The sequence below is a fragment of the Cnephaeus nilssonii genome (assembly GCF_951640355.1).
Source record: "Cnephaeus nilssonii genome assembly, chromosome: 10".
NCBI classification, from domain to species: domain Eukaryota; kingdom Metazoa; phylum Chordata; class Mammalia; order Chiroptera; family Vespertilionidae; genus Cnephaeus; species Cnephaeus nilssonii.
In genome coordinates, this window is record NC_137081.1 from 17851677 (window position 1) to 17879014 (window position 27338).

General features: G+C 38.3%; 1 protein-coding gene across 1 annotated transcript; it reads left to right on the forward strand.

Moving 5' to 3' along the window:
- Nucleotides 1-3362: 3362 nt before the first annotated feature.
- Nucleotides 3363-27267, forward strand: SPAG16 (sperm associated antigen 16; the record flags this gene model as incomplete). Its single annotated transcript, XM_079783274.1, has 5 exons — nucleotides 3363-3483; nucleotides 13714-13760; nucleotides 18109-18204; nucleotides 20519-20637; nucleotides 27114-27267. 5 exons carry the CDS (start codon nucleotides 3363-3365, stop codon nucleotides 27265-27267), a joined length of 537 nt encoding a protein of 178 aa, XP_079639400.1.
- Nucleotides 27268-27338: the final 71 nt, after the last annotated feature.

Consider the following 27338-nt stretch of genomic DNA (forward strand, 5'->3'; position numbering starts at 1 on the left):
TGCAATGGACCTCTATTATGTAAAATATTTTCTCAAATGCAAGAATCTAATCTCTGTGAAAGGTACATAGTAAATGATTTGTCATACTCTCAATGTGCTTTCGTAGGAAAAGGGGACTTTTTAAAAATAATATTAATTGCCTAAAATGAGCTAGAAATAAAAGAGGAAAAGGAAAAGGGACTTAATTGTTGGAGATATCAGGACATCAAAACCAAAAATACACTAAGCACAAATCAATATGGTATTGGTACAGAAGCAGACAAACAAGTTACAAGTATACAGTATTTCGTAAGTGAATGTTATTAAAATGAGAATTTAATATATAAAATGATATATTCGATGGGAACGGATAATTTTTTTAAAGGTTCTGCTTTAATGGCTATCCATCTGGAATAAATAAAATTGGGATCTATTTTATCCCCTACATAAAAATAAACTCCAGATGAATTAACTATCTATATATATAAAAGCCTATGTGACTATCTATATATATAAAAGCTTATGTGACTAGTTGCCAGCCAGGCCAAGGGACCCTACCCATGCACGAATTCGTGCACCTGGCCTCTAGTTTAATAGTTTAAATATAAAAAAAGAAAATAGAAGAACATTGAAAGTTTTTAAAATTTAGAAGTGTGCTTATAATATATACAATTTTGGCAAAATATTCTTTGTATATTTTAAATCTTCACTGAGGATATTTTTCTATTGATTTTTAGGGAAAGTGGAAGAGAGAGGGAAAGACAGAGAGAAACATTGATGTGAGAGAAACACATCCATTTGTTACCTACTGCAGGAGCCCTGACCAGGGCCTGGGCCAGGGAGGAGCCTGCAACCAACGTACATGCGAACCAGGGACCCTTTGGTCCACAAGCCGAAGTTCTATCCACTGAGCAAAACTGGCTAGGGCTGGCAAAATATTCTTAATCAAGACTGTAAACCCAGAAAACATATAAGAAAATGTTGCCATAATTTACTGTAGAAAAATGAAATTTTTAAAATTTGAAACTATAGTATAAAAGATGTCAATAACAAGATGATAAATGTAGACAGATATTTGTGACAAAATTGATATGCTAAGGCCTTACCTCCCCTCTCCTCTCCTCCCCTCCCCTTCCCTTCTCTTCTCTTTTTTCCCTTTTTGCTTGTTTTCTTCTTCCTTCTTTATTTCTAGTAGTGTAGATAATCGTGGACATGCTAAAACCATCAGAGATATGGGTTTTCAAGTGGTTGATACTAAAAAAAAAGGAAGAAAGAAAAATATAGCTGCAATTTTGAAAATGATAATTTCCACTATAGTCACTTACCACTACTTATATGAATTCTGAAATTTTAAAACTGGCTACACTTACTGTGAGGTTTTGAAATAAAATAAGGTAGTTAGTTTTAAAAAATGCATCAGCAAATGAACAACCATAACTTCTGAAAATTGAGTAGTACTTCACTATATTTTTGCATATGAGTATTCTCTGCTTTGAAACTACAAGTGTAAAGAGTAAATTCATTGTAAGATTACTTTCTGGTTTTGCTTTTAAAATTAATTTCACTTTTATAAAAATGGAACATCTAGGTGTGAAGGAAATACAATCTTTGTCCTTTGTGATTGTTGTTTCATTTTGCCTGTCTCCATTGGTTTTCTTTATTTACCTCTTTCAGGAATATATTCAAAGGTAAACTAGATAGATTGCTGTTCATCATCAAAATGTTAAGGCACTTTCTTTTCTTTTCCACTTCAAGAAAATTTGTAAAATGTTTTTTAAAAGGAAATATTTCATTTACTCTTTATATTTCAGTAAGGTAGTTATTAAAATCTCAGTTTTAGAGAAGAGGAAAGTAAGGCTCTGAGAGCTGAAGTTAATTAAGGTCATACAAAGAGCCAGGATGTAAACCTATCTGTAGAACATGATCTACTACAGCTAAAAATTAGTAAGAGACATTGTAACAAACAAAAGAAAAAAATCGAATTAAACATTAATTGTTCAGAGAAATTCTTCTCCATGGTTTCCTCATGCTCCTACATGCCTTTGCTGGTTTCCTCATGCTCCTACACGCCTTTGCTGAAGTGCCTCTCCTTACCCAGGCCATTTCTCAGTCTTGTGTTTACAGGAAACCACCTTGAAGGATGGGGTAGTGCCTCCCCTTTGAACAGTGAGCAGGCTTTCTAGGAAAGCAGTGGGTCCCCCAATTTCAGAGTTCTTCTCCTGTATTTGCAGCCTCTTATAATTGTTCCTTGCATTTTATGAGCACTCCGGATTTGTTTGATATGAGGCATAAAGGACAAAGAGTAGGTTATTAAAAAAATAAATGCCAGGAATGAATTCTCCAAATACTATGTCTGTGACCCTTGATTATTTAAAATAAAACAATGAACTTCAATAGAAACGTATTTTAGTGTCTACAGTGTGCCTGGTGCGTGTTAATTCTTTTTGTTGCTTTACCCCTTGCAAGAACGCTTGCGATGAGTAATCATTTTTTTTTTTATCAAGAAATGTAGAATAAAAAAGAATCTTCAAAGCAAAGGGCCCAGCAGATGCTTGCTTCTGAAATATATGCAGTATAAATCTGAGGGAGATCCCGTCATAGCAAAGGTACTGCACATGACTGGGCAAATACCACTTATTATACATTATGTTAGGGCCATTTGTACCTCATAATTCTTATGAAAGCGGATTTACCTAGACAAGAAACCGCGCTCCAAATACTAGTCCACGTCCCAGTGTACTAAATCAAAGTCAAGACAGATGTCCAGATAAATGTGTTAAAGGAGCACGAGAATGACTTCAACTAAGCCAAGCACCCCATTTCTTTGTTGCTAAGCGTCTGAGGATGGTAGTTTCCCCAGGGCCAGTCTCTCAATCAAGATTTTTAGCCGCCTCCCCCCCTCCCCCCTTCCCCCCCCCCCCCCCTCCCCAGGCACTGAGAATCTTCCTCTTTTCCAGGAGTCTTCCCTGGGGATAATGGGACTCTCTGCACCTATCTAAGATCCGGGGGCTGATGATGGATGTGTAAGATTCAAGAGAAAAGGCAATTTAGGGAAGAAATAAAGTAAGAAATGTCAGGGTCAAACCTTAAAGAAAACCAAGCTGCCCCGGTAAGAAAATGTGTGTAATCCAAGCCCACCGCTTCGGCCTCGGAACGCTCAGGGTAACTAGGCAACGTCGTTGCCGTGGTAACCCGGGACGCTCAGAGGGCACCCAGGAGAGTCGCCGCGGGGCAGCCCTTCCGTGTCCGGAGCTGGCCTGGTGGGCGGGGGGATGGAGTGTCAGGCTCTCGCGACAGCTGCGAGGGGTCGTTGGCAGGCTTGTCTAGACGTTGTTCCTAGGGACGCGGCGGACAGGCGGGGGGGCGCGGCCCAGAGCGCCCCGATGGCTGCTCAGCAAGGGGTGCCCACCTCGCCCCTGCGGGCTCTGGAAGAAGCTTTGGGCATGGGCTTGACGGCTGGCGGGGACGCCTCGGACATCGCCGAGGGCACCTACTACCTGGAGCGTATCCTTCCCGTCTGGGCGCGCCCCAGGCGCCCGCTGCGGTAACCGGTGTTAGGGGCCAGGGCCCGAGCTCTCCGCTGGGGGGCGCCCTTGAGGCTTGGGGCCCCGTTTCTACCCGGTTGGATCGCAAGCTGGCCTTTCTGCCACCGAAAGCCCCTTATATAGTTGCCAGAGTGAACTTTGGATAAAAGTTTTGTGTGAAGGTGGAACAACAAATGGATCCAACCCTCGTTTGGGCTTAGTGTTTCCCCCCAAGCTTTCAGAATGTCAGAAGGAATTGGTCAAGCAAGTTTGGAGACTAGGGAATCCTCTGTCTTTGGTCTTTTAAGGAGCTGAAGCTCAGAGTATCCCACCCGTATCCAATGCTTAAAAAGATTTATTTTGATAACATCAACTTCCTAGATAGTTTCAATTTTGGCTTTTTAATAATAAATACGTGTGTTTTTTTTCTTCTTTAGCAACTAAATAATATCCTGGTGAGCTGACAGGGCTCAGAGGTGTTGGGAGAAAGCCAGAAAGTGAAGAGCAATTATCAATGGAAATAACAAAAAATTGAATAGCCATATGTGGATAATTAAGTTAACTATTTCTTGTGTAAAACTTTTGAGCACCCTTCGATCCCTGGTGGGTTATGGGTGGCAACAGATCAATGTTTCTCTCCCTCTCTCTCCCTCTCTCTAAAATCAGTAAAACATATCCTAAGATGAGGATTAAAATACTACAACAAACTCTTCAGCTCTCCTCTAGGCATATAGATTAATTGTACTGATGGGAGGATGGGAGGTTTCATGAGAAAAAAAAAAGTTATCTATCCCTTTCTTTGGGCAGGTAAGACAGAGATGGTTTATCTATTTTATTCTCAAAGATATCAAGGAAACTCCAAAACCTACCTGTTATGGATGTACGTATGTGTGTGTATTTGTTCCACTATAGTCACTCCAGCTCTAATTCAAGACTTCAGAGACCCAGCAGTGGTTCTCTGAAGCTCAGTGGTTGTGAGCTTTGGCAAACGGATTAACCTGTCTGACTCAGGCTCAGTACACATCCCTGCTGCAGGGAACTTTGAGGAACTTAGTTGAAACGATCAAAGAAAGTATGTAGCATTCTACTCGAGGCAAACATGATCTTTCCAGGCGTATAAGTTTGAAATCAATTTGAATGGAATATGTGGGTGCTTTAATGTCTTAAATGAAGTTTTATATTCTGTTTTCATAGCTCTGTCAAGCTTTTTAAAAGTAATAGTCCTTTTTAAATTAAAAAAAACAAGTCAACATTTTTTTTTCTCAGAGCAATCTACATCAAGTATAAAGTTACCCAGTATCCTTGCTAGTGAATGGTAACCAGGCATCTTAACATTTTTTTTTTGTCTGCATTGAAATGATTTCTGTAATACATAGTTAATTGTTAGCATGAGACAGACACGAGGTAACTGTTTGCGACATTTTTGTGAAATAAATGGTGGAACTCCAAGATGGCACAATTTTCAGCAATGAAATCTGTGTTCACTTAACTGGCAGGGGGATCACTGAGCCACAACTGCCAGCATGTAGCATTTTGCACAAAACCTATCCAGACTTCTCTTGATAATCACACTTGCAAATATAAGCAACCCCAAGTTTTCATAATTTTGTTATCTCGTTTGGGAATTACCTAGGCCCTTTGCTTTTCTTTCATCTCTCTTTGCTTGACTGACTACTGTTTTGGCTTTCAACCAAAGAGTAGTCAGGGGATAACAAAGCCAAACATTTAACCAGTCAATTTTTCTACATTCAGTGCAATGTTCAGGTAAAGGTTTAGACATGGGGGAGACTTACCTCTTAGGTTTGAGGATTACTACTCCTGAATGCCAAGTATCCCTGTGTCCCTGGGCTCCCCTAACATGCATAATTAAGAGTTGACTGTATAATGTTATTTGACATTGTTTCTTAAGGCAATTATGATAGTTGCTGAAGTGAGACTTTCTTGGAAGTCTTTAGCTCTCAGGTAATTTAATTGAGCTATTGCAGCGGATAAAGAAAAGTTACAATAAGCACAAATGAATCAGAAATCCGATGTTCTCTACTTTGCACGTACACTTTATCACTTCTAATCTACCACATCTAGTGTTGGACTTTATTTATGACTGAACAGATGCTCCTAGAACACTAGACAACAAGCTATCAATATTGAGCAAGGCTTTGAAAGATGTTGACTCAAATTCTCCAGGAGATCGGCTTTTTCTTTGCTTTTAAACATTTACACATGAAGAACATGTACACATTAATGTGGCCCAAACCAGAAACACAGCCGGGATCCATCATGGGGGGAATGGCTTCATCAATAAAGTCGCCACATTCTTTACAACAGGGTAGAGATTGTATTCAGGAAAAAAGGATTTCTTACCCCTGCCACACCCCTCCTTTGTAACCTCCTAGCCATAGTAGTGACACCTGTTTTTCTTCTGAAGCACTTCACAATATCATTGCTTTTATGTTTTAAACTTTCAAAAGATGAGATACAAATATACATGACATAGTCCTTATTTAGCGATCACCACAGCTTTAAGGAATGTGGTCATGGAGTGCCTAAGCCCTCTGGAGAACTCTTCATAAGAAAGGTCTTGGCAGCGTTGTGGAACATAAAGCTAGACGTTAACTAAGCGATCTGTAAAGGGCCACATAGATGTCTCCAGAATTTGTAAAGGTTAGTTGTCTTTTTTTCTTTTTTTCCCCCTTGATTTTTCCATCATCATTTATCCCTCATATACCCTTTTCCACTTCTCTCTCCCTATTCCCAGAACCACCACACCTTTGTCCAGGTCTACGAGTTTTTTCTCTCTCTCTTTTTTTAAAAAAATATATATTTTATTGATTTTTTACAGAGAGGAAGGGAGAGGGATAGAGAGTCAGAAACATAGATGAGAGAGAAACATCAATCAGCCGCCTCCTGCACACCCCCCACTGGGGGCGTGCCCGCAACCAAGGTACGTGCCCTTGACTGGAATCGAACCTGGGACCCCTCAGTCCGCAGGCCGACGCTCTATCCACTGAGCCAAACCAGCCAGGGCTTTTCTCTCTTTTTTTCTTTTTTGCTCAATACTCTCTCTTCTTCACCTCCCCCCCCCCCCCCATAACCCACGAGCTATCAGCCTGCTCTCTATGAGTTTTTCTCTATTTTGCTTATTAGTTCATTTTGTTTACCCTTTGGGATGGCACGGGTAGACCTGGAGAACATTATGCTAAGTGAAAAAAGCCAGTCAGAGAACGACAAGGATCATATGATTTCACCCATATGTGGAATTTAATGCAGGTTGATTGTCGTTTGCAAATGAACCCTCTATTAGAAATCAATACAACCCGGGAGAGGTTTGCAGTTGCAGCAGTTACCACGGGCTGCCTATTAACGTGTGGCTGGAGACATTTGGGAAAGGCCAATTCCAGTTGGGAGATGCCGGCAGGAATGAATGGTACTAAGAAAGCTAAGGCTTAATTGATTTTGTTGCTACCTGTCTAGAGAAAGACCTTGTTCAAGGAATGGAATACATGGCTCTAGGCAAGGGAGGCCCACAGAATGGCGTTTTTGTGATCTACCCCCTTGGTGGTGATTCTCTGCTCCCCAGCTAGCCTTTGGTTATTATATCATCTTTCTAGGCATTCTAACACTAAGAATTTGGCCCATGAGATTGTGGACATAAATAAGTTTACTGGCTACTGAAAATGTGTCCTCTGACCCCAACAACAATCTCTGAACGGCGATTTCTGAGGATTGAGTGAGTTAAGCCAGTCCTCCGAGGCAGCTCCAAACTTAACTGTGCATGCAAGTGCAAAATTAAGGATTCCAGACCCTGAAATATGGTGATCACACTAAATCGATACTCATCTAAGATAGACGCTTGTCTTTTTAAGTGACATTCCTAGCCAGTCTTTCATTACAATAGTGTAATGTTCAGGATAACTTTGTTTAATTAAAATTGAACTTTTGTCATTTAAATATATTTTATTCTTCTTAACATTTTAAAATTTCTTCTCTCTGTTACGTTACTTCTCTGGAATGTTTGTAGTATTAAATGAAAAGATATTGTAAAATCCTCAATATTATCATTATGTACTCAAGTTGAGTATTTCTTATTATCATTGCAATCCTGAATTTGCACACGGGTACTTAGTGGCACCCTACATACAGTCAAATAAAAAGGATCGACAATCTGAATGTAGAATCTAGACCAGGAGGCATGTTACTACGCCCAGAGTGCTGAATTTTACATGCAGGAAAGTCAGGCTATTTGGCGAGAAAAAAATGTGTTTTGTTCTGTGTCCTCTAGTTGGAGCAAACTTTAATGTGCATATGAATCAAAGATATGGATCTTTAAGTGAAGGTTCTAATTCCGTAAGTCCAGGTCAGGGCTGAGACACTGCATTGCTAACAAGCTCACAGGAACTACTGGTAAGAACTGTAATAGGAGTAGCAAGGCTGTATGCAAACATCTTAACCTTTTACCTTGATATTTTCAGACAGAGGTGCAACATGTTGATATCTTTGTGTATCTACTGGCTTACAAGTTGGAAAACTTACACCGCCACCCACTGTGTAAGTCTTATAGGAGTCACATATGTAGAAAGAAAAATATTTTCCAGTTTCAGAAGGCAGAGGATGTGCAGCAGCTGTCCAGGGCAAGGGTGGCCAATACACTTCCATTCTGGGCAATGGGCAATGCAACCGAAATGGTAGTGGCTTCCTGGTAAGTGTGTTAATAAGAATTCTGAGGCCTAATGGAGACTCGGCGGGAAAGACTGCAGGAAGCAAACATCGGGGAAAGTGGTAGCAAGCATGCCAGTTTTTTCCCATCTTTGGTTTACATTATTCAGTTAACTTGCTTTATTGAAGCTGGAATTCCTAAGAAAGGGAACATAACTATGGTGTTTGCTATTTACGGCACTTTTCTTTTATTTCAATTCAGTAAGTAAAATGTTGATTATGGAGGATCCAACCTAGATTTTCGATTGCCTTGGTGTACATTGGCTCTGCATCGACGGCAAAGATTACAAAGCCATTTCTGGCTATAGCAGCTTTGGGAAATCATGTAAAATATAATTAGCTATATGTTTCACTCCGGTTCTTTATAGAGATGCGGCTGCTGGCAGTGATCACTACCTATAAATGTGGTAGGGGGAGAGACTGGTGTGTGAGCAACGTCGTAGGCTGCTCACGTCTGCAAATTGTTTATTTCTTCCTGGCTGTCGTCCTTTTGCAGAACCTTATTTGTGACGGCGTCATAACAGGTGGCACCTCAAGCTCTGCTCCACTAGACCAGCTGAAATACGTCTCAGGCTTCCTGCTGTTGTGTCTTCTGTGGCGCTGTGATGGGGGTCGGGCTCCCTGCAGTTTCAGTGTGGGTGCCTGTTGTCCTACTTTCTGATAACATCTGGATGGTCAGGATCTAGTGAAGATTCTACTAGTGCAAAACGTGCCCATTAGTTCACCTGTGTTGACTAAGTACCAGGGAGCTGAGTCATGCTGTGCAAACTCACAAATACTATTACATTCCTTCCAGGGCAAGGGGACATGTGGAGACGTGGGACCCTGGTCTGAGTCCAGGCTGTGACTCTAGGACACAGAACCTGGCTTGGAAGTAGGCGGTGCGGTAGACGGTGGCTGCAGACAGGGCAGGGAAGGGGAGCCACAGACGGTAGCCTTGGCAAGAGCAGACAGGAAACCAGGCCCAGTATAAGTGTCAAGTCAAGCTCAAACAGGCCGAAAGGCGAGAACCAGATCTGAGGGGAACAGGCTGGGAAAAAAGTGAATTTCAGAACTGGAGTTCAGTGATGGTCTTTGAAGGGATACTAGGTAGATAAAGGGAAGGGAGCTTTGTAAGGGCCCAGAGTCAGCTTGGCATTAATGAACTATCTTTAAGCCAGATGCCAGCTTGTTGTTCTACAGTGGAAAAATAATTTCATGAGGATTGTGACCAGCTTAATTGTAGGGACATTTCCTGGAGAATAGGCTCACCCAGGAGATTCGATTACTGTGGTTCTACTTTTACTGGGAAACTTCCTCATCTGTGAAGGTTTTATCTTTCAGACAATTCTGATGAACTGTGTCTATTTCCACTCTGGCAATTCTGCCTCTAAAGCAGTGCTTTGCATACGTGGTGTTCTTTCAGATTCTGCTTTACGCTATCGTTCTGGCATCCCGAGGGCCAAGGGGATACGTATCTGTACAACCTACAGTGTCCTCTTCATGAGAATCTGGGAGTGTAATTTATTCATGCTTTGAAACCAGAAATTGCTGTGCATCTACTGAGAATTTTGTCTGTTTTCATTGGATGGATACTGAATTGGTATCTGATTATATCCTCCTTTCACCCTGACTGCTGGGAAGCTTAGAGTCAAACCTGTGGCCTACTTTTCACAAAATTATGAGACCCATGGCATGTACTGCATCTTTACTTTTATTTCTACTTATTTCATTTTTTCTCAAATTTTTATATTCATTCATTTTTATATTATGTAATGTATCCATATTTGTAAACTGTCACAGTATCATTTTGGGATTCGTTCCTGCATTGTCCATGTATTGCTAGCCAGATAGACAGATGCATGCCAACATGCATGCCAATGCACATTTATTTCTCAGCAACATTGCAACATCACATTTCAACTGAGTTACTTCTGGGAAGATTTTCTTTTCAAGTCATATTGTGGATACTAAAAATGTCAATCAAGGAGGATATCAGTTCCTATTTTGGGTTTTTGTCCTTTTCCCCATCTTTTGTCTCATTAATCTTTTGGCCTTGGTTAATTTAATTTTTGGGTCTCTAGACCTTTCGTACTTCTCCCTTCTTTAAGGAATTCACATTGAGCTATTTAAATGATTTGCTTTAGCTGTCCATACTATTTCTTAAGAGTTTGGAAAACAACTAGGTTTGAGTTTATTATCTAGGATATTGGCAAAAATTGCACATTCTTATTGGGTCACTAGAAATAGTATGGCTTAGTTGAAAATTATTGACATTTATATATGAGAAATATGTCTTTGTCACTCAAAACTATGTGATTTTTGGGCAAATCTATTAATCTGTTTGATTCAGTTTGTTTTTTTTCAATTTGATTCTATTTCTTTTTTTCTTTTTTTTTGACGGTGAGTGTATCTGTGCCATTCAATCTTCACAAGGTTGTTATGAGAATAAAAATGATTATGTTCCATGTGATAGTACTTTTTAAGCTTTACAAAATGATAGCTATTTTTTTCTTAGTCTTCTTTGATTGTGTGGAAACAGAATATTTTACTAGTGATTAAAATCCATTGGTTAGATTATTTTCGGGATAGAGTATACAGGTGTTGTTAGATATTTCCAAAGCTTTTAGAACAAATCACGTTTTTCCTCTACATATTGCTATGTTTTGCAACCTTTGCTTTCACCTTTCTTCCTCACAATAATTTGTCAGAAGTTGTTTTATTTGCAATTATCAAGTCTATCCAGCTAATTATAGAATATTTACTTTTTTGTGGAATTTTTTATTTTTGTGGAACAGTGATGAAGGACAGCATTGCTTTTTGGGAGACTTAATCACAGGTGATTGCTTACAAAATCAATTTCTAGTAGTTGTCTCTCAGAAGAGAGCATACTTTTCCATAAAATGAGAGGCTGACTCTTATTTTTTGCAACAGCATAGATAGACCTAGAGATTATTATGCTAAGTGAAATAAGCCAGTCCTAGAAAGACAAAAATCATATGATCTCATTTATATGTGGAATCTAATGAACAAAATAAAAGGATGAACAAGATAGAAACAGAGGCATGGATACATTGAATGTTCTGATAGCTGTCAGAGGGAAGGAGGGTGCGTGGGGACTGGACAAAAGATGAAGGGATTAGCCAAAGAACATATATGCATAACCTATAGACACAGACAACAGTGTAGTGATGGCCAGAGGGAAGGGGGTGGGGAGAGAATTAGGTGGAGGGGGCAAAGGTGGCGAAATAATGTCAACAATAAAAAGAAAGATATTTAAAAAAGGCTGATTTCCTGTATCTGATGTTTGGGAAATTTCATCTCATTAAGTGAAAGTGTGTCAGATAAATATAAATTTAGAAGGAGGAAGATTTAGAATGCTTTCATCCATTTATCTTAACATATGGGGGAACTGGGCCATGGGAGACTTACGAGAATTTTTTCACAGGTACTCATCTCTTTCCAGAACGTGGACAATAATAACAAACACTGTATATAGCCTTTACTGTAAGCCATGCACTGCTCTAAAAGATTTACATATGTTAATTCCTTTACTACCCTTGAAACACTATAAGGTAATATAGTAGCCAGCCTGCAAAATGATGCCCACTGATTCCCACCTTCTGGGGTAAATGCTCTTGTATAGTGTCCTCATACTGAATAGGGTTGACCTGGGTAACCAATTGTATGTTGAATATATGCTATTGTGGCTGTTCATAAAAGAAATTGTGGCTTCCACTTTGTTTTCCTGGATTGCTTATTCTGGAGGTAGCTAGCCACCACATCTTAGGGAGATTTAAGAAGCCTGTGGAGAGATCCACATAGGGAGGATCTGAGTCCTCCACATAACAACATCAGTGAACCTTCAGCAAATAGATCCTATTCACTTAGTGTAGCCTTCCTGTGACTACAACCCTGGCTGCCACCTCAACTGAGACTTCATGAGTGACCCCAAATAAAAATCTTTCAGCTACGCCACTACTGAATTCTTGATCACAGTAAAGATGAGATAATGGATGCTTATTGTGTTGTTGTTTTTTTAAGCCCAAAGTTTTTGGGAGTTATACTGCAATAAGAAAAAAAATACTGATTTTGGTATCTAGAAATGTGGTTCTAACTTAAGAAAGACCTGAAAGTACCAGAGTGGCTTTGCAAAACAGCATTGGGCACATTTGGAAGTACTTTAAGTAGGATGTTAGTAAAAGGTAGGTACTTCACTCCTGGTACTCAATAAGGGTGAATTTTAGGTTAGGAGATGGACTGCAGACATGAAACTTTTTTTGTGTGTGTGTTTGCTTAGTCTACTGTGAATTACTTATTTTTTTTTATCCTAAATTACTTTTCACCATATTTTTGGGAGAGACACTCATATTTGACCGTAAATACAACCCTTTGATAGGTACCTGGGTCCTAAGGGTTGGTTATAACTGAAATTGGTTTATGTGTCTCTTCAAATAATAAGGCAAATACTAAGGAGTTATTGCTTATGATGAGGCTGAGTAGCAAGAATGTATTACCAAAAAAAGAAAGAAAGAAAAGAATGTATTTCCTATCTTTAGAGGTTTAGAACTATGTGGAAAATAATTGGCAAAAGCCTCAAGTGTTTCCATACACAGAAAACCCATACAGAACATCAGGAGAGGTAGTATTGCCTAGTGCAGTGGTCGGCAAACTCATTAGTCAACAGAGCCGCAGTTTGCCGACCACTGGCTAGTGAAACTGGAGCTTCTGGGGCTTATTCCCAGGTTTGTTAGGTCCTCGCTGTACAGTCTGTGCCTTTGAGCATGATCTGTGAAATGGAGATACTGCTGGTTCCAGCTTCATACATAGGATGAGGATGAAATGAGTTAATACATGTACTAGTAAAACCCTTAGGACAGCATCTAGCCTCTATTAAATACTTTGTTGTCAGTTCTTATTACGAACAACATACGTTGTTATATGCACCTTCAGCTAACTCTTGGAAGACAGAATAGCAGAGACAATTTCTTATAACCAGCAGCAAATTGAAAACTAGGCTAATCTCATCTTTGATTTTCATAACCATTACTGTGCATTAAAGTGTTTAATATCTTTTAAACTTGGCATAACTACCTCTGTACATTTGAAGAGAAAAGTAAACAAGATAACTGTAGAAGTTTTCATTTATAATTAGACTAACATAATTTTAAAATTCTTATAGCAATATTGTTAGAATTTTAATTAGAATCATTTCTGATATTTTAATGCTTATTTCTTGATAATTTATGAACTACTGAATTATAATTACTGTATAGTTTATATTTGCTTGAAAATTAGCCTGCCTTTCCTGAGAAGAGGATTTAATTTTAAAATTGAGAAATACATATAAAAAAAGTGGAGATTTAAATAACTTTCATTAATGAAAATTTTGAAATGTATTATCTCACCAAGTTGGTTGGTGAGATAATTAGATCTCCCACTTCAAGGATAAATACAGTTTTAAATGTAATCATTTTATTCCATATATTTTGAGATTAAAACTTGACAAGATGTTCAGAGGTCACCATAACCGAAGCATCTGAAGATGATTACGAATATGAAGAGGTAATTATTTATTTGTTTATTTTAATCTTTATTGTTAAGATTATTACAGATGTCCCTCTTTTTTGCTCCCTATTGCCCCCCTCCACCAGGTTCTCGCCCCACCCCAGGGCTTCGCCACCCTATTGTCTGTGTCCATAGGTAATGCACATCTATATATATAAAAGTCTAGCCATGACCAGTTTGGCTCAGTGGATAGAGCGTTGGCCTGCAGACTGAAAGGCCCCAGGTTCGATTCCGGTCAAGGGCATGTACCTTGGTTGCGGGCACATCCCCAGTGGGAGGTGTGCAGAAGGCAGCTGATCAATGTTTCTCTCTCATCAATGTTTCTAACTCTCTGTCCCTCTCCCTTCCTCTCTGTAAAAAATCAATAAAATATATTAAAAAAAAAAAAAGTCTAAGCAACCGGCCAACTGGCTGACTGGCCCACCGGATGGTAGCTATGATGCGAACTGACCACCAGGGGGCAGATGCTCAACACAGGAGATGCCCAGTGACAGCAACCTTGCAGAGTGCCCTCTTGCACCCTGGGATCCCTCAGGGGATGTCAGACTACCAGTTTCAGCCTGATCCCCACAGGCCAGGTCTAGGGACCCCACCAGTGCACGAATCCATGCACCGGGCCTCTAGTATGCATATAAGATCTTTGATTAATCTCTTCCAGACCCCACCTCCCTTTCCTCTGAGAATCATCAGTCTGTTCTATTTCTATGCCTCTGATTCTATTTTATTCACCAGTTTATTCTGTTCATTAGATTTCTTATTTGTTTATTTTGATTTTTAGATTCAATTATTGCTAGGTATGTATTTGTTGCCATTTTGTTGTTCATATTTTTTATCTTTTTCTTCTTCTTAAATAATACTCTTCAAAATTTCATATAATACTGGTTTGGTGGTGATGAACAACACTAGCTTTTTCTTGTTTGTGAAGCTCTTTATCTGACCCTCAATTCTAAATGATAGCTTTGCTGGGTAGATTAATCTTGGTTGTAGGTTCATTCAACCTACAACCTGAATATTTCTTGCCACTCCCTTCTGGCCTGCATTGTTTCTGTTGAGAAATCAGATGACAGTTGTATGGGCATTCCCTTGTAGGTAACTAACTGCTTTTATCTTGATGTTTTTAAGATTCTCTCTTTGTGTTTAGCCTTTGGCATTTTAATTATGATGTACCTTGATGTGGTCCTCTTTGGGTTCCTCTTATTTGGGACTCTCTGTGCTTCCTAAACTTGTAAGTCTATTTCTTTCACCAGGTGGGGGAAGTTTTCTGTCATTATTTCTTCAAATAGGTTTTCATTATATGGCAGTCTCTCTTCTCCTGGCACCCCCATAATGCGAATGTTGGTTCACTTGAAGTTCTCCCAGAGGCTCCTTACACTATATTAATATTTTTGGATTCTTTATTCTTTTTGCTCTTATGATTGGGTGTTTTTTGCTTCCTCATATTTCAAATCGTTGATTTGATTCTCAGAATCCTCTACTCTACTGTTGAATCTCTACATATTATTCTTTTTTTTCAGTCAGTATATGCTTGATTTCTGACTGGTCCTTTTCCATATTTTTTGGAGGTTTCTAGAAGATTCTTTGAACTCTACATCCAGTAATTTGCTTTCTTCCATTTCTTTCATTTGTGACATGATTCTTTGTTTCTGCATTTTGGCTGCTTTGCTATGTTTCTTTCCAGTTATTGGGTAGAGCTTCTATTTCTCCTTAAGTTGGTAGTGTGGCCTTGTATAGGAGGTATTCTATAGGATCCAGTGGCTCAGCCTCCCCAATCACCTAAGCTGGGAGCCCTAGGTGCACCCCTTTGTGGGCTGTGGACACAGTCTTGTTGTAGTTGAGTCTTGATTGCTGTTGGTGTCACTGGGAGGAATTGACCTCTAGGCCAATTGGCTGTGAGGACCAGCTGCAACTATAGTGGGAGAGTTGCTGTGCAGGAGACACCCTTATGGAGCAGGACTTGCTTCAGTGGGGCTTTGGTGCCCCTTGAGTGTCTCTTATGGATGTGTAGAGTTGTAATCTGGTATGGTCTGACACTGACCACTGAGTACAGTGGCCCTTGGGTCTCTGGGGAGGTGCAAAGTTGGCCACTGCCTGGGGCCACCCAGTAGGAGCTACAGAGAGATCTGCAGATTCCTCCTCTTTGTATTGGGTTTGGAAGTGCCCAGACAAGGCCCAACTGTGAAGCAAGGCAGGCTGGTGCTGGGCTTGTTTTTGGGACTTTTATTGATAGGTTTGGGGCTCCCTGACCCAGCTGTAGCTTTTTTGAGCAAGGACAGGCCATTCATATGAAAGAGCTGCTACACAGCTTGTGTGGGGTTGTAAATTGGATGAGGCAGGGTCTTAGGGAATCACTAGGCAGAGCAAACTGAAATGGCTGCCAGTCAGCCTTGCTACGGGGAAGGTCCCAGCATAAGAACAATGATCCCTGTGAGCACCTCTGTCTGGGAGAAAGCTGCCCCCGAGTTCCTGCCCAGATGCCAGACAATCCAATTCCTCTTTGTGTGTGTCTGTGTCTCCCACAACCTCACCCTCTGAGCTGGAGCTCAGAGGAAGCAGGACCTTGTAAGTTCAGTTCATGGTGCCAGCCTTTTAAGAGGAACAGCTGGGTCTCTAGCAGCCTCTGTGTCACTGTGCCCCAATCTGCACTTGTCTTTACAACCTGTAGTTCTTACTGCCCCTAGGGACTTCTTTTCCCAGCTCTGGGACCTCTTGCTCCTCAGGGCGGGATGATCTCTGCAGAGATGATCTCCCTCCCAATTAAAAAAGCGGCACCAGCCCGTTCTGCACCTCCACACCTCCTACCAGTCTCAGTGTGCTCTCCTCTTTACTTCTCTAGTTGTGGGACTCCTATTCAGCCAGCTTCCCGGTGGTTCTGGATGATGGTTGTTCTGTATTTTAGTTGTAATTTTGATGTGGTTGTGAGACACGACGAGTACAGACATTTACCTACACTGCTGTCTTCAAATTCAGTCTTTTTTTTTTTTTTAATTTTGAGTACTCTGTAAATTCATTATGGTTGTTCTTGAGACATATTTATTTCTTTATTCCTTAAGAGTTGCTAGTCTAAAAAATACACATATATTTTTATTGATTTTACAGAGGAAGGGAGAGGGAGAGAAATAGAATCATCAACGATGAGAGAGAATCATTGATCAGCTGCCTTCTATATGCTCCCTACTGGGGATAGAGCCCACAACCTGGGAATGTGCCCTGACTGAGAATGTAACCCTGATCTCCTGGTTCATATATCAATACTCTACCACTGAGCCATGCTGGCTGGGCAAGAGTTGTTAGTTTTTCATCCATATCAGCTGGTTAAGAATGAGGCATGAAAATTCTCATAAAAATTTAGATTGGTTAAAACATCTGGTCATTTGTATTTTCTTATTAATTGTCCTTCAGAGTCAACTCCTTATCACCTGCCTTCTGGATCCATACTACAGAATGTCTTCTCTGTCTAATAGGTATTACTATAATCCAGTCTGAGCTTGGCCAAGTTTCCCAAATTTCTACCACCTAGCTGGAGTGCAGATCCTATGCTTCCTTCCAACTTAACTATACTTCTATCTAATATGATTACTGCCTAAAACCTTTCCTTTAATTCACTGCTCCAGCGGGACCTATCATTATTTCTGAGACTTGGAGGCTAGAGACTCTCCTAGGATGCAGAAGCTGTGAATGAAACTGTGTGGGTGCAGGCCTAGCAATTTCTGGCCTGGGCAGGCAGGAGACAGGACAAATACAGAACATAGGCTTGTTATTACTGCTGGTATAATGGGGATTATATTAATACATACCACATGGAATTACTGGATGAGTTAAATAATAGTAAAGGCCTTAAAACTGTGATAAGCACATAAGAAGCATGCAATGTGTGTTAACTATCATTAATATCATTATTAGATTTGATTACATTCTTCCAATAGCTTAACATTCAGGCAGTAAATTTTATTTTATTTTAAAAATAAACTAGAGGTATGCGGTTGCTAGTAGTAGTTAAGAGAGTAATGAGGGAGAAAAATCCAGGATGAATAGAGAATGGTGGCAGTTAGATGGCCTAACATTTCTTTCAGCACAATTGTTAGTCTACATTTGTCATTATAGTTAAATGCAGTTGCTCATAAGCTAATATTGAGTTTATTAGAAGTGACATTGAGTGATGTTTAAAAGAAAATCAAAGCTTTCTGCTTGATATTTATTCATTTTTCATAGATCTTCAAAATGACATGATGTCTTACATAAAATATATCTCTTTGATCCTTTGTTTTATGAGGAAAAATAAGTTCTGAAATGAAAGAATGTATTTTCTTGCTAACCCTTCCTATCCTTCTCTTTCTTTGTGATTTAGATACCAGATGACAATTTTAGCATTCCAGAGGGTGAAGAGGATCTGGCAAAAGCAATTCAGATGGTTCAAGAACAGAATACAGATACTCAAATTTTGGTGAGTTTGAACATAACCATAGCCTATGGTTTACCAGTGATAAATTTGAAGTTTTGCAAGTTGTTTACATTTCAAGTACTTCACTTACTAAATGCAGCCCTAGCACCTGTTATGTCTTTTTCATTTCTATTTCTCTATCTTCAAACCTTCACTTTAGATAAGTAGTCATATTTACTCGTCTTTGGTTTATCATTTTCCACAACGTGGTCACTCTTGCATGACTGAAATAAATGACACTATCCCTCAGAACTCTGCCTATTTAATTGGAGATTAAACCAAGGATTTGCAACACTTATGTACAGAATTGGATATTGTATGCAGAGTCTACAATCTGTTTTATAAGCATTCTCTGTCTTTGCCTTCCCCTGCCCCCCATAGAAATATTTAGCTCGTAAGGAATGCCCAATATATTATGATACCTTTCCTTGTGAGGCCTATGAACTAATATCACTAAAGAATATGGTGGAGGATGTTTTATGATTGCAATATCACCAGTTAAAAGTAAATACAAGGTTGGTGTTCCTGTAAAATTGAAAACTAATTTAAAAGTTCATAACAATTTAATGATGATAACAAAATATTTCTAAAGTGCTTAATATTTCATACCAACACTAATTAAGAAAGATGAATTTTAAAAATGTTGTAACCTTTTTTGATAAAGTAATGTGAAGGAAATTGTGATATTCTTATTTAGTTACAGACTTGACTTCCTCAGTGCAAAATAGTGTGTGATAGACTTCACTCCATATTCCGCCCTGTGTCAGTCTTTTCATATTTTGTAGACTTTTTCTGTCTAGAAATCCAGTAACTACTTTCCAAAATATCTGTCTGTTAAAAAAAACAAAACAATACAAAACAAACAACCTCAAGAGAAGGAGTTCTTGAATTTGTAATTGATTATATTCTGTTGTAAATAGAGGACTCTAGCTCATAGTAAAATGCATTTTCTAATGCATCCTATAGACATAGTTCCCTTCTATTTAGACACAAAGAGAAGTCTCAATGCAATAATTTATATGAATAGTTTTAAAATACAGCATTTTTAATGATGAGCAGTTTATCCACTGCTCATCATCTTCCCTCTTGCTTTATGTCATTAAGTAAAGAAGGATTTAAAAGATATACTATGTATTACTCATTCATTTTGTTACTTGGTAAGTAAGATAGATATGCCTAACATAGTGCTTGGTGCATAGGAGGAACTAAATGAATAGCAGTTGAGTAAGTGAATGGATAGAGTCATAGAATGAAAATGTTAACACCCAAATTATAATTGCTTCTTTGTATCTGGTATCATGCTGGAATCTTTTTGTAAAACCAAAGATAAATCCAAGGAAGACAATGGGGTAGCTGTCATATCTATTGAACCAAATATCAGTAATTCTTCTCATCAATTTTTCAGAAATCTTTTTTTTTAATCACAACCTTGCAAGAATTAACTTTCTAGATTTCTGGCATATTTATAGCTGTTTGACTATTATTTATGTTCTATGTACCTGCTTTTTTGAGTTCTTTGGCAGAATGATGCTATGCAGAAAATTCACAAAAATTGCCCTTTCAGCTTTGAAAATTAAATATGGGTTCTTTTTATGATAAGTATATCAATTATGTATTCTATTTTTAAAATATATTTTTATTGATTTCAGAGAGGAAGGGAGAGGGAGAGAGAGATAGAAACATCAGTGATGAGAGAGATTCATTATTTGGCTGCCTCCTGCATGCCCCCTACTGGGGATCAACCTGCAACCCAGGCATGTGCCTCTGACCAGAATTGAACCTGGGACCCTTCGGTCTTCAGGCCAATGCTCTATCTACCTAGCCAAACCATCAAGGGCTAATTTGTTTTTTATTTCTATAGTATTTTATCTTCAAAAACTAGCTTTGAATTGTGCCATGGGCTTTCTGTTTCAAAGAGTATTTATTGCTTATGAACCCAACTTCCTTTTGTTATGATTTTATTACATCTGTTTATAAATAAGATATATATTCTTCTATGTTAGAAGATGCAATAGTCTCTATTCAATGAGGACTTTTAAAATGTTCATTAATGATTGCAAGTGAAAGGTCATGGTTTTGTGAAAGTTAAATATAGTTAAATAGTTGGAAATAGTTTAAAAATAATTGAAATAATTGAAAGTTTAGGTGCTTGCAAATTTGTTCTCTCAAAAGTCAGTCAATATGTTAGGTTTTGAGGGCCGTATCATCTATCCCAACAAAAAGAGTTGAAAAAAATTAACAAATTAGCAAATGAATCAATGCCATTAATGAAAGATTTGATGTTTGCATGATAATTAATTAAACATTTAAATTTTAGGAGCAGAAAACAGTTCTTCCTTCAAAGCATGTGGTACCTGAAGTAATAGAAGACTTTCTCTGCAATTTCCTGATCAAAATGGGAATGACCAGAACTCTTGATTGCTTTCAAACTGAATGGTAAACAATAATGTAGATGAATAGTTACTAGAAATGCTAACATTTAACATGTACAATTTAACCCTTTTATAAGATTGAAGTCACTCAGTGTATGCAAGATGGATGAAATGGATGGAAACCTTTCCCATCCCTGCTGCTGACACCACAACATACAAACACACACACACACACACACACACACACACACACAAGCACACTCACTCAAAACACGTATGTGCACATAATCAGAATATCATCTTTCTGAAATAAAAATATTAGGTGATTTTTAAAGATCTAGAAGATGGAATATCTCCTGGAGTTATATAATCTAATACAAAGCTATTTTATGAAATACTTTCCCTAATATCTTCTGCATAATTAGTAAGGGTTTTATTTCCTGCATTAAGAATTCCTACTAATAGTACTACTTTAATTATTTTACTTACTAGAGGCCCGGTGCATGAAAATTGGTGCACTCGGGGGGATGCCTGAGCCTGGCCTATACCTTCTCACAGTCTGGGACCCCTCAGAGGATGTCCACCTGCCAGCTTAGGCCCTCTCCCTGGGGGATCGGGCCTTAGCTGGCAATCAGACATCCCTCTGGCAGCTTGGAGCCCTCAGGAGATGTTCACCTGCCAGCTTAGGCTGCTTCCCAGGGGATCAGACCTAATCTGGCAGTCAGACATCACTCTGGCAGCCCAGGAGCCCTCAGGAGATGTCCAACTCCCCTAGGCCCACTCCCCACAGTCGGACATCCTTAGCGCTGCCATGGAGGTGGGAGAGGCTCCTGCCACCACCCTGTGCTCACAGCCGTCAGCCTGACTTGTGGCTGAGCCAGTGGTGGTCAGTGGGAGTGCACTGACCACCAGGGGGCAGCTCCTTCATTGAGTGTCTGCCACCTGGTGGTCAGTTGGCATCATAGTGACCAGTCATTCCCAGTCGTTCTGCTGTTAGGGTCAATTTGCATATTACCCTTTTATTATATAGGATTATTATATAGGCCTGCCTTTCTCTACTCACACAAATGATCAATTCGTTTTCTATAAGTTTTCCTTCATTTAGAAAGTAAGTGGGAATATTTTTAAATGATGCCTAAAGACAAGATTTTTTTGGTCATAATTTAATTTTAATAACTTATTGGTTATAAACTTCAGCAGGCATGCTGTCTTTGTTCCTTTGCTGCAGCAGGAATGTCACCAGATACGTTTTCGGTGTCCTATTCTATTAAAATATATATATATATATATATATATATATATATATATATATATATATATAGAGAGAGAGAGAGAGAGAGAGAGAGAGAGAGAGAGAGAGAGAGAGAAAGAGAGAGAGATTTCAAAAAGGAAGGGAGAGGGAGAGAAAGATAGAAACATCAATGATGAGAGAGAATCATTGATGGGCTGCTTCCTGCATGCCCCCTACTGGGGACTGAGCATGCAACCCAGGCATGTATCCTTGATCGGAATCGAACCGGGGACCCTTCAGTCGGCAGGCCAATGCTCTATCCACTGCACTAAACCAGCTAGGGTGCAGTGTTCTATTCTTTAACAAAATATTACTAAGTAATCAGACATGAAATTTTGATCTTTAAAAGCCATTGCATATTATAGAAAGAGGGAACGATATGCCATATAAAGATGTTTATAATGTTTTTTAGTTAATCCTAGTTTTAAATATAAGGGGTAATTTGTAATTTCTACTAATCCAACTGTAGTGTAATTTTTATTTTCTGTTTGTTTTTTGCTTCTCATCTACTTGGACCATGCACATAGAAGAAATCAGTTATATATATATATATATATATATATATATATATATATATATATATATATATATATATATATATATATATAAAGTTCAGAGAGGAAGGGAGAGGGAGAGAGATAGAAACATCCATGATGAGAGAGAATCATTGATGGGCTACTTCCTGCACACCCCACACTGGGGATCCAGCCTGCAACCCAGGCATGTGCCCTGACCAGGAATTGAACCATGATGCTCAACCACTGAGCAACACTGGCCAGGTGGTTTTCTTATTTTAAGTTGCTTATCTAATGTTAATGCATTAAACGAGGAGAACCATTTTTCATTATTATAATTCAGGGAATAGAGCAATCTTGATGGAAGAAAATAATACTGTTCCTATTAAATCTGGAAATCATGTGAATGTTTTTTATTAAAATGTCCCTAAAAATAATTACAAATGTGTTAGAAATATATTTTTGTACAAGTAGACAGTAGATGGTTAATTTGCGGTACTAATGAAATGAAAGATTAATGTGGTACAATTACCTTTTCTTCTTCTGAGTGTAGGACATGTGGTGCTTCATGTTTGGCCAGTCTAAAGTATGACATGGCTCTCTTGGAGACATGTGGAAGCAAGAATACTCCTAACAATTAGGTGTTTGCCATATTGTCTGTTGAGATTTAGCAGTTTGAATTGAGATGAAATGTCAGGAAACTGCAATTGTGCTAGGAATTTTAGAACCCCAAGTAAGCATACCATTTAGCATAATATTACAATCAGAAAGTAAAATTTATATAAAGTACCTTATTTGGGTCTAGTCGTACTTTGGTTCTAATAATTTTATCCTTATTCCTGGCGGCCAGTTAGTAATGAGATAGCACATTGTTTGTACTAAGATTAGTATACTGTATTGGATATTTTTATTTCACATGTAACATTTTGACATTGACCAGAAACCTATGCTGCATAATAGGATTATAGGAATGTTAAACAATTACTTCTATCATACTGATTATGGAGAAAACATATACCATTGCCAGGAATTCTTGCATCTTACAAAGGGTTGCAACCAAGGTTTTTTCATTGTTAGTTTGTAACACAAACAAACAGAAATATTCAAAATAAAAAAACAACCTGATTTTTGAAATTTGATTTGTGTCCTTTCAATTCTCAAACAGTAATTGAAATAAATTATTTAATTTGGGGTCCACAAACTAAGACCCTTGAGCCAACTCTAGCCCACCTTTTGTTTTCATAAAGAAGATTTTATTGGAATAAAAGTCATCAAAACAGGAAAAATGATGCTTACTCTTATTGCATTGTTTATATATTCACTGAAATTCTAGCATATTAGTATCCATTTGTGGCAGTGGGTCTTAAAGTCTTTTAGTATATACACAGATCTTATGAAAGCTTATACACTTTCTCCATGAAATATATGTATTTACTCAATTTGTATAGAACTGTAATTAGTTTATCGACCTTAATGTAAATTTATTGGCAGTAATTAATTGGCAAGTCTATTGGTAGTAAATTGTATTTCTAGTTCCTAATACTTATATATGAATAGTTTCAGTCTTAATCTAAAGGAAGTGACTAAGGAGGAAGGAATAAAGAAGACCAGGATATTTCTTTAAAATACACACACAGCCCAGCCAGTATGGCTTAGTGGATGAGCATTGACCCATGAACCAGGAGGTCACGGTTCTATTCTAGGTCAGAGCACATGCTGGGTTTCAGGCTGGATCCCCCTGGGTAGGGGGCCGTAGGGAGTTGAGTGGAGTAGGTAGGGGTGGAGATAGGGAGGCGTGCAGGAGGCAGCCGATCAATGGATGGTTCTCTTTCATTGATATTACTCTCTCTTTCTTTCTCTTTCTCCCCATTCCTCTCTCTGAAATAAATAAAAAAAATTTTAAAAGTAAAATAAAATACACACACAGAACCAAAAATCTTATGTAGGAATATGTAGATTTTACTGAGAAATTTCCAGTTTGTAGAATACAATTACTAATTACCTTATAGTATTATACTAGTTTTAGTGAGTTTAAAGTTAACTTTGGTATTTTTATATGATGGTATAAATTTTCCTTGGTAAAGTAACTTTCGAATGTCTTAGATATAGATGTTGTAATATGTGTTATGTTTGATTTTTACTTATTTTACCACATATTAATTTATTTACATAGTGTTTATTTTATAGGATTCTATATCACCTTTTTTTTTTCTTACTGAAGTAATTTTTTTAGTGATTTTTTTTCTGCATTAAATAAAGGAAGTTGCTGAAACCAATTTTATGCTCAGAAAAACTTTATGGTCCAATACTTCAATCAATCCTTATGCCTTTTCTTCTGAGATAAGTATAAATCACATCTGAAATATGGGTAAAAAGTGAATTCATGATTAAATGGTTATCAATTTGCTGTTTTAGGAATCATGGCAAATATTACTTACTATTGATTCAATTATCTTAACCTTTAATTTTTTTAATTTCAGATAACATATGACTATTAATGTGTCATAATAATAAAGTTAAGATTTGTAATATGAAAATACTGATAAATTAAACATTTTAAAACTAATGCTCTGCCCATTTGTAGCAAGCTTTATAAAGATGTGCTTACAATAACTATTACTTGAAATGTTTTTATTACTCTGATTGGTTTTTCTTTAGCTTTATTAATTTATACATATAATGATTAAAATTATAATTATTTACAAATCTATAAATGATTCTCCTCCAATTGCACTTTTAACTTTTCCCCTTTCTGCTAGATCCTTCCTGTAAGCACCCAGATGTGCAATAATGTGTGTCATATATTTTATTTAAAAAAAATACATTTTATTGATTTTTTTTTAAAGAGGGGAAGGGAGAGGGATAGAGAGTTAGAAACATTGATGAGAGAGAAACATCAAACAGCTGCCTCCTGCACACCCCCTACTGGGGATGTGCCCGCAACCAAGGTACATGCCCTTGACCAGAATCGAACCCGGGACCCTTCAGTCCGCAGACCGACGGTCTTCACTAAGCCAAACCAGTCAGGGCTTGTGTGTCATATATTTTAAAAAAGAGAAATAAGAAAATTCCCTGAACTCCATATCCTCTTCTGGGTTCATCTTGATTTCTTGGCTCCGCTGTATAGCCGGTATCCGTGGAAGAGCTGTTGCCACTTGCTCCTTCCCAACTCTCTCATACCTGCTATGGTTTCACTTTCATCTCCATGACTCTCCTGAAACCATTTTCCGTGACTTCGCTTTGCCCAATTGAGCAACTGATCCTCAGTATTCCTCTTATTCACCCTCCTTGTGGCGTTTGGTCACTGCCGTTCATTTCTTCCTTTCAGCACCATATTCACTTCGTTCCTGAGCCACAACTCTCATATTCTCCCATTACTTCACGGCTTCTTCTCTTGTTTAGTCTCTGCTTAGTAGTATGTCCTTTTCTTCCCATTCTTAAACAGTCCTAGGACTTCTTCACTTCTCTCTTTACATTCACTCCCTAGCTGGCCTCATCCACTCTTGTGACTTTAAATAGTATCTATTTACTGATGATTCCCAAAGTTAAATTGCATGTCCTGACATTTTTCCTGAACTCTGGACATGTATATCCAGTATTCATCTTCACTTGATTGTGCAGAAGACATATTGCATTTAACACGAATAGGAACAATTCCTTGATTTCTTTAATCATCCAGTTCCTACTGCATTTGTCCCTGTATCAGGAAATGGCTGTCTGTTGCTCACCCAGAAACCTTGGAACCAGCCTTGACTTCTCTTTCTAACCATCTCCTGACAGCTGATCTATAAGAAAATCCTGTTGGCTCCACCTTTACAGCATGTCCAGAAGGGGCCCATTTTTGCTAATCTCTACTGCTACCAACTTTGTTCATGCCACCATTCTCTGTCTCTTGGACTGTTGTAGCAGCCTCTGAGCTAGTCTCCCTGATTCTACTTTTGCCCCCCCCCCCTAGAGTTAGTTTAGTGAAACTAGAGCCGGTATGAGAGAGTGTCACTTATCCCTGAAAGCCTACCCATGGCTTCAATGTGATTCAGAGTAAAATCGCATTCCTTTTTCCGGCTCCCTGCTATTTTCTTGACCCATCTCTTACATGACTCCAGATAACTCTCTATAGACTGGCTTTTTGCTCTTTATTGTACATGCCACACTCTTCCTTGTCTCAGAGCCTTTACAATTCTTTCTATCAGCGAAGAATACGCTCCCACATATCCACATGGCTTAGTCTCTCATTTCCTTCAGTTCTCTGCTCAAATATCACTTTGTCAGTCATAGTGATATTTTCTCTGGCCATCCTATATAAAATATGTCACTTTCTCTGGCCATCCTATATAAAATATGTCAACACCACCACCACCCTCCAATTCAGTCTCTCTATCCCTGGCACCCTGCTTATTTTACTTCATATAGAACATATCACCATCCACACTAGAATGGAAACTTCATTAGATAGAGAATTGAATCATTTTGCTAATTTTACCAGTGTCTAGATTAGCGCATGAAACATAGAAGATATTCAGTTATATTTTATGCACCATGATGATATTTGTACCCAGCAATTTATTAATTATTATTTAAAATATATTATAAATGTTGACATTTTAATTTATAAAGTAATTTTACAAGTAATTTCTATAAACATTTCCCCAGAATTAATTTTTTGAATGGTACATAAATTTAGCAGTTTAGTTGAAAGAAACAACTTAAAGCCTTTTTTTTCCCTTTTTATCCTAGGTATGAATTAATACAGAAGGGAGTAACCAAACTTAGAGATGTTGGGAATGTTCCAGATGTCTATACCCAGAATATGCAGTTAGAAAATGAAAACAAAAATTTGAAGAAAGACATGAAGCACTGGAAACAGGCAGCAGAGTATGTTAATTTTTAAATGACTTTTCCCCCCAGTTTATTTTGGACTAAATAAAAGTAAAGAGTTAAGTGAGGCTAATATGTGGACAG